The sequence below is a fragment of the Thunnus albacares genome, chromosome 15, assembly GCF_914725855.1.
Source record: "Thunnus albacares chromosome 15, fThuAlb1.1, whole genome shotgun sequence".
NCBI lineage: Eukaryota > Metazoa > Chordata > Actinopteri > Scombriformes > Scombridae > Thunnus > Thunnus albacares.
Window position 1 is genome coordinate 17,529,813 of NC_058120.1, and position 8,090 is coordinate 17,537,902.

Below are 8,090 nucleotides of genomic sequence, written 5' to 3' on the forward strand. Positions count from 1 at the left end.
TTACAAAGGTATTTTAGGTATGTCACCTAAGCAATGCTGTAATAGCAAATTTAACACACACACAGACACACACAGAAGCACAGACAATTCACATGATCACAAACAGGAATAGTCCATTTTTATTTGCAAGATAAAACAAAATTACAAAATTCGTACTCTACATTTCTGGTTGAAATTCACCGGTCGTTAAACAGTGACAGCTGCAGTTTCTTGACATATATGGGTATTAACGTGAATGTTCAAGTATATATACATGCACACAGTTACTGTGTTCCACCACTAAGTGGCAGCACACCTTTATGTTTGAATGTGGTTGAATCTTGTGTTCTGCAGAAAAGGAGCTGGGTCAAACTGAGACTTATTGAAAGTCTCTCTGTAGCCACACATTCCTTCTTCATGGGTGGAGAAGTGCAGGAACTGTGGTCAGGAAGGAAACCTTAAATAAACAATCCAAGCTCATGCCTTTGCAGGTTTGCCACTAAAGGAAAAACTATAGCCCTTCACATTGCATTACATGCACAAAACTGCTGGCAGAAAATGATATTTTTCCATATAGTGTCACCACAAGACCTCAAGAATGTGCCTGTGCTGCTAGATTTTTTTTTTACAGAAATGCTGAGTTTAAGCTACCAGAGAAATGTTTGTGTTCTCTCTTGTTTCCCATTAACAGACAAGTTAAAGTAAAGTAAGTAATAGATTACAAATAAATAGTTGTGTGCTCTGTGGGAGCCCAGCAGGATTGAGGGGGTGACAGTGACACCTTATCACTGCAGGGACGTGCAGATAACAAACCAGGGAGGCCTCTGTCTGTTAACAGCTCTGGTCCGTGTGAGGAGAACCCTCTGGCATCTGTTCAAGTTGGTGTTATAACTCTGCAATTACACTGCTTTGTTGTTAAATAAAACTTGGGTAAAGGCCTTGAGTGCAGCTCCTCAACACAATGTTAAATCTATCTAAGAAACCCTGCAAAAATACAGTGAATGTAACCCTGTTAAGAAACCCTGGTCCTCTTTCTTTTTTCATTATTTTATCTGCAAACTGCTGCATCTCATGACGGCAGCTCTGGGGCAACTGAGGGTCAACTAAACTCGTTCTCAATAGTGTCCATCAGCTCCTCTTCTGATCCATTATACAGGATGACTGGCATGGTGAGAGAGGAGCCATGGAGGCTGCCCAAAGTCCTGAGGAGAGCAGAGAAACATTTCAGCAAGATGATAATAATACTGTGAAATTTGATGAGTTATTTTAACAATATTCTTTTGATTAAATCAAGCCACAACATCTGTTAATCAACTGATGAGTTTCCAATTATTATAATGCACAGCAGGGCCATGATGGTGATAAGGTCAGAGCTATGAAATATATTGTGCCCAGTTTTCACACTCACCTCTCAACAAAAACAGCAACAACAGACACTTGTTTGTTCCCGGCCTCCTTGCAGACGTCTGACTAATGTTATCTGCTCTGAGAATAAAGGTTTGGTATTTCGATCCCTTTCAGGTGAATTTGATCTGCCCCTGCTCGGCTTTTACTACTCCACTGAGCTCGGAAATCAATTATTGATCAGAGTTGTCTACTTACGATGTTTTTTCTGATGTGGGAACAGCTTCCAACAAGGCCACTCTTGTCAAAAAGCCCTGTGAGGAGGACTGACATCAACCAGAGAGGAAAGAAAGCATATCAAGTGTTTTAATTTCAGCATTAAGCAGTTATCTATGCTCATGGTTATTCTAAAACAATCCAGATGTTAATGATCTATAATGAACTTAGTTACACTGTAAAAAGATCTAATGTCCATAAAATGATGCTTACATCATGCTGACCGGGACCCGGAGGTGTGTGTTTTTGAACGTGCGTGAAAGCATCATTGCTTCTCTTGTTTACATCTCTTGTTCCACCGTGGGAGCCACGTGGCTCTTCGGCTGTTCCCGTCTCTTTTAGTTGAGGAGTTGAGCTCAAGTCTTCATCAGCGTCCTCCCGGCTGAAATGACACAGTCCATATGTTTTGGATCTGATGAAAGTCTTCTTGGAAGGATGTTTCTTTACAGAAGCCCTCTCTCGCTCCTCATAATCTGTCAGAACTGTGTCCAGCAGCTCTCCATCAATGTCATCGTCCTCCCCAGAGAACTCAGAGTCGTGGCCCTCGCTGTGGCAGCCCGGTTGCCCACGGTTGCGCGCGTTGCGCAAAATTGTGTGAATTTTGAGAGGTTTGAATGCACGGCTGTGCTGTTTGGGTGAAGTGACACCGGCAGCTTTTTTAGTCACGTTCACCTCGCTGACACACGCAGGTGCAACTCTCTTTCCTCGGCTCGTACCGCTGCCCATGTCCTGTCTTGCTGCGTCCAAGATCTAAAAGCAAAGTCCCATTTCCAAACTCCCCCTCCAGCACACCAGGAGCGTTAAAAGTCGAAAATTAACCAAAAAAGGCTTGATCCTTTGCAGGGTTTTAAGGTAAGTTTTCAATTAGGTTATAAGACAATTCTTTGGCTAAAAATCAACTGAAAATGTTCAAGAACTACAGACGCACCTTTGAAATGAACGCATTTTCCATGTTTAAAGACCACAGGACTCTCTCCAAACTTTAGAGTAACTCCACATCAGGATGAGAAGCAGTGTATCCGTTACATAACACCAGTTTGGCTCAGGACCCCTGGGAGAAAACTCCGCCTTCTTATATGGGGAAACACACACCCTTTATGTTTCCACTACTGGACAAAACCTCCACTTTTAGAGGCTTTGCCTCTGACTGCATTTTCTAATTTGTCATAAATAGAAATAATTTCTGTTGAAAGACTAAAAAGAGCAATGTCTGTATTGAAATATTCAGTCATTCTCATGACAAAGAAAGAGATTGCATAAGGACTTATACAGTGAGATGTGAAAAGGCTAACAGGGGGCAATCAGCTTGATTTATCGGTATCACATCAGCAACAATACCCAGCCTATTGCCCGTCCGTGCTCAGCTAATAGATTTTATTGAGGCAAGTGAGGTCAAGAGTGACTGAGTTCCTGTCCACCCGCCTGGTCCGGGAGGCCCCCAGCTCACCAGCCCCTCCAGTGACTGATTAAGACTGAAGGGCTGAGCCACAAGAGAGAAGGGGCATTCCTTTCCAACAGCCTGGGCTTCCCAGAGATTGCTCAATAAGCTTTTGTTTGGTCCACTTGCAAATACAAAAGACACAGCAGGGGCATCTCCCTGCCAGAGCTGTCCAACAAGAACCCCGAGTCCACCCGAATATAAAGAAGTTGTTTGCTATCTTTCATTAAGTGCCTCTTTCTCTTCTCCCTTGCCTTGCTTGTGTGTGCACATACAAGTATGTGTGTGTGCCAGACAGCTGTGCAACCTGTTCTCTCTGGAGGATGACCAAGTCAAAGACACCTGCCGGTTAAGCAGCTGGCATTTTTCTAACTGTGAATGTGAGAAGAAGAAGGGAAAAAAAAATCTGCCTGCAAATCCCAGATGTCTCATCAAGGAAATTCCTGCGTTTCTGTTTTTTTTTTTCGGAGAGCATATGTATGTTGTTAGATGTTTTCATCAGAGGTGGAAATACTGATACTGTTCCTCAACTTAGACATTTATTAAAGTAAAATGCCTGATGACGACTTTTCATGTAAAAGTAGAAAAGTAGCTTTTGTAGACTACTCTCAGTGGCAGTGACTTATTACATACAGCGTGGCCTTCATAATGGGCCAATGTTGCATCCTGATTATATGATTTCAATGTGAATATGTTCTATTAACAAATCATTCTCCCATTTAGTGATGCTTTGCAAAGTTATGACCATCTTTTCTTTATAAAACAAGTGCTCCTAGAGATTGCCTTTTAGGGAAATGAGCGACAGAACTCAGTCTGCTTGTGTAATAATTACATAATTGTATATAATAGTTCTTGCCTCTCCAAAAGTACTTGAGTCCAAGACGTCATTAAAATCTACGTAAGGAATTTTATAATGTACCCAAAAGAACAAGAACATCAACAGCTTTACTTTCCACCTCTGCTTCTCATGGGGTCTTGTTTGTGTTGTTTTTGACCCCCATCTCTTGTTATTCTCTGCCTGCACCAGTGTATCATTAAAGAAATCGGGCGGCCACATCTGGAGAAAAACTCAACAGCTTCCAGATGAGGGGGAGGATCTGCCACAAGACGGAGGCCACAGCCCAGCTCACTACATAACTGTGGCTTTTCTGACTTCCCAGCGTCAAGAATATTCCTGCTTCCATGCACAGAGACTTGGAAAAACTGGGCCAAGTTCTGTCTTTGTACAACTCTTGTTCTGTATTCTGCAGGTATTCTGTACACTGCATAATATCCGCCAAAATGACATGAATTGAATTGTTCTTGGGACTGTGATTAGACAGTGTTGTATGTTGCTTTTGCACTGTAATGCATAAAAATATGTTTTGCTCCCTCCCAACAGAAGGGAACCATGTGTGAGAAATAGTAATTATTTCAACTCAACTGCTCCATTTTTGCAGGGCAACAAATAAAACTATTGTTATCATGTTTGAGTCAAATAAACATTTCTTTGCCATATGTCTGGCAAAGCTAAATCTCTAGAGTTTTTAACGAGCCAGCTGCCCACTGATAGGCATTCCTGTAAAACTGTCTGGGCCTCTTGCTTGGCCAGCAAGGTACACAAATACGAACATGCCAGGGTCAAGAAGAAACACACAACGTATATGCGCACCACGTCCTGTTGGTACACAGTATTTTTGAGTTTGAGTTATTTCTAAAACTTTACTAGTACATAGTTTACTGTGATTCAGACCCTGACCATTCATTTTTAAAGATCAATAATTCCTTAAAAAGACACACACACACAAAAACCCACACTCAAATAATATAAAAAGATTCCTCGTATAACTTCAGATCTTGACTCATAATAATCATATTCAGACTTTTTCAGTATCTCAGTATCAAAGTAATCCAGGCAATTATTATCAGTACAGTGTGAACATGAACTTCACATGCTGAAACTTCCAACAGATGTAACATAAGAAAAAGTTTTAAGTGAAGCCAACATTATGTTTGTGCATTAGTGTGCCACTGTTGAATGCATATTTATCTGTTTAATGCCAACAAATCAACAATGAATTGATCCTACTAACAAGTATTGTGTGTGTATTCCCCTGTGCTATAGACCTCCGATGTCCAACACTTCACTTGGTGAAGGAACATGTCACCCACTGCAACGGTGTGACTTGTTGACATGTTTTTAATAGTTTTTGGACAACAACGGAGGTCTATGGCGCAGAGACATAAGATATATCAGACTTTGGATACATGCACAATACTTGTAAGTAGATCAGCTGATTGTTGGTTTGTCTCTGTACATTTTTTGACTTTTGTTGACATTGTTTGAGATTTGTTGACGATAAGAAAAACATAGAAAATCACCAACCTTACCCTTAAAATATGAAATGTAATCTCTTCTGCCATCAAAGTATGAAACTTATGAAATACATAAACCCATTTTTTCTGCAGTGAACAACTGTGTGTGTGTGTGTGTGTTTAGGGATAAATATTTTATAAGTCAAATTCCATCTCTTTTTACAGGCTTGAAGTCAGCAACCAAAACTATTTTTAATTATATGGTATACTGTACATGAGAAATTTTCCCACAAAGGAAGACACCAAAAGACGAGGTCTCTGAGACACTACACAGATGCAATAAACTGACCAGATGAGAAAAGCTGAGACAGAGGGATATTGTAGCTCTGACACGGTGACATAAGGTTGGCATGGCAACAGTCAGTGCAGCCAAGAGGAGTTCAACTGTAGTAAAAGAGGCAGGGGCAGCCCTATTTATCTTTGAGCTATCCCTCTTAATCTACTAGATGGCCAAATGTAAATTAAGGCTTTTGCTGTTGCATTGACGTTGAAAGTACGTCACAGAGATGAACTTATGACTTCTGGATTTTCTGTGAGAGGACGATTGCAGGAAACCTTTCAATACTCACTACAAACCTTTGGACTCCCAGTCCACACATTAATACTATATTTCTCCTGTACATTCACCAGCAGCTTGGTGAGAGAGATAAGGCATCAATATTTGCTCTGGTCTGCCTCATCATTTGCTTCATATTGTCCACCCGGCATATAGCGAGGAGCTTGTTAAGGCTTATAACCAGCAGATGGAGCCATCATTCAATAAAAGTTAAACCATACAGCATCTCCCCTATTGAGTCAGTAAAGAGACTGAAGGCTCCTCATACAGGACAACAGTGACTCCAATACCAGCAAGTATAACATGGTTTTTCAGATTTAATATGTGGGATATGTTGTGGTAAACTCAGTGGGATTCCTGTGATTTTGATAAAGAAAATTAAGCAAAACTGTAAACAGAGAGCTCCTTGTATGAGGGTCCATTTGTGCCAAAATATGTATTTTTATATACTATTTAGGTGTTTTTGTGTCCTTTTGTCAGAGAATAATTGCACAGTCTGTTAAAAACTAATCTGGACATGACTTAGTAAGGGTAACAAACTGAGTTAAGGAGCTTGCACACTGTATCCACCATCAAAAGCCAATGAAGACTGACAATTGAGTCAAGGAATAAAGTGTGGAAATTTAGACAAAAATACTTAAAGGAGATGTATCATGCATATTTCCAGGTGTATAGTTATATTCCGGAGCTCTACTGGAATATCTTTGCATGATTTACAGTAAAAAAAATCCTTATTTATTTTATACTGGCCATTTATGCAGCCCCTCAGTTCAGCCTCTGTTTGAAACAAGCTGTTTTAGCTCCTGTCTCTTTAAGGCCCCTCTCCTGATGAGCCCACTCTGTTCTGATTGGTAAGCTTCGGAAACTACATAAACAAACAAGAGTAGTTAGATTAAACTTCTTTTTCTTGTTCTTTACTCAAAATGGAAACTTCTCAAAAACATCAAAACATGTTTGAGCCTGATTCTGAGCAAAAATATGTGAGTGGACAACATGAACAACCCATGGAACAACCAGCAAAGGCTACGGGACAGACGCCCATTTGTGGGCATTCACGAACCATCTGATTTCATCATGAGGAGGAAGTAGAGGTAACATTGCAAACAGAGCACTTCAAGCAGGCTGAAGGCCTGGCTTTTGACTTGCAGGGAGCATTTTTAAATATGTTCACCTCAAGTTTTGGATGTTTGACCATGTTTAACGTATACATCTGATATAATACCAGTATAAAAATCACAGAAAATCACAAAAAGCTTGTCCCTTTGCAGATATAATTGTATGCATGTTTTACAGTCTCAGTTTTTTGGTTGGATTTCCCATCACTTCCCCAAACGTTGCCATGCGCCACATGCGTCTGTGTTAACAGTGTGTGCTGGAAGGTCTTCTCATCCCAGTCTGTGGTCACTACTGCAGTGACCCATTTTTCTGTCAAAAGGCCATGTAATCAACAGAAAACAATTACTGCCTCTCTCAGCTGCTCAAAGCGCTCAATACCAGCATCTGCTCACTTCCTAATTACTTACCAGGTAAGAGGCTTCATTTGGAAAGAAACTCACAGTAATCAATCCTTGCATTATACCTCGCTTGTTTGTCAGCATCCTAATGTGTCAGATTGGAAGTGTCGGGTCTGTCCAATTCAATTCTGTTTGATTAGCTTCTCCTTTGTCTATGTGCTTTTTATTTTCCTACTATTATTTTCTCGTGTTGTTATTTTGTCCACTAATCTTGTCTTCCATCGTGAACTTGTGACCTGTAAGTATATCCGGGTTTGCCTGTTTCTCTCCTCAGGCTCATTTCACCCGTTTGCTCCCAGGCTAGTGCTAACCTGGTTCTAACTCCACAGCACACCATTTTAAATGCCTCTCCTTTGTTTAGTGCTGTTTTTAAAAAAAAAAATGTTTCCCTCGCTACTCCAGATACCTCTTCTGGCAGACAGTATGTCATGTCGATTAGAGCAAGGTGCTGTGAAACATTGCCTCAGTCAAGTCCTGGCTCCAATGTTAAGCTATGGTACACCCTGTTTCTCAGGAATCCCTTATGTTTTCATTGGCCATACTCTACTTCTTTGTGCATTCATGGTTTAAATCAAGCCTTTAAGCCTTTAAGGGAGGACATGAGAAGTAATTTGGGAGTCTAAATTTA

At 40.6% G+C, this 8,090-nt stretch overlaps 1 protein-coding gene and 1 long non-coding RNA gene across 2 annotated transcripts; one reads left to right on the forward strand and one right to left on the reverse strand.

The window, feature by feature from the left end:
- Nucleotides 1–93: 93 nt before the first annotated feature.
- LOC122998696 lies at nucleotides 94–2,596 on the reverse strand. The gene is made up of 3 exons (XM_044375661.1): nucleotides 1,813–2,596; nucleotides 1,582–1,649; nucleotides 94–1,181 (listed from the first exon to the last, which is right to left on the reverse strand). The coding sequence occupies exons 1-3, from the start codon at nucleotides 2,323–2,325 to the stop codon at nucleotides 1,079–1,081; spliced, it is 684 nt and encodes a 227-aa protein (XP_044231596.1). The 5' UTR covers nucleotides 2,326–2,596; the 3' UTR covers nucleotides 94–1,078.
- On the forward strand, nucleotides 2,370–4,210 carry LOC122998697. The gene is made up of 2 exons (XR_006407483.1): nucleotides 2,370–2,451; nucleotides 4,065–4,210. It is a non-coding gene; the product is annotated as an uncharacterized LOC122998697 (long non-coding RNA).
- The last annotated feature ends 3,880 nt before the right edge of the window (nucleotides 4,211–8,090 follow it).

Coding starts and splice junctions, on each gene's coding strand:
- LOC122998696 (XM_044375661.1), bottom strand. CDS start 2,325: ATGGGCAGCGGTACGAGCCGAGGAAAGAGAGTTGCACCTGCGTGTGTC. Junction 1,650..1,812: donor CGGGTCCCGGTCAGCATGAT/GTAAGCATCATT, acceptor GGTTGATGTCAG/TCCTCCTCACAGGGCTTTTT. Junction 1,182..1,581: donor CCCACATCAGAAAAAACATC/GTAAGTAGACAA, acceptor TGCTCTCCTCAG/GACTTTGGGCAGCCTCCATG.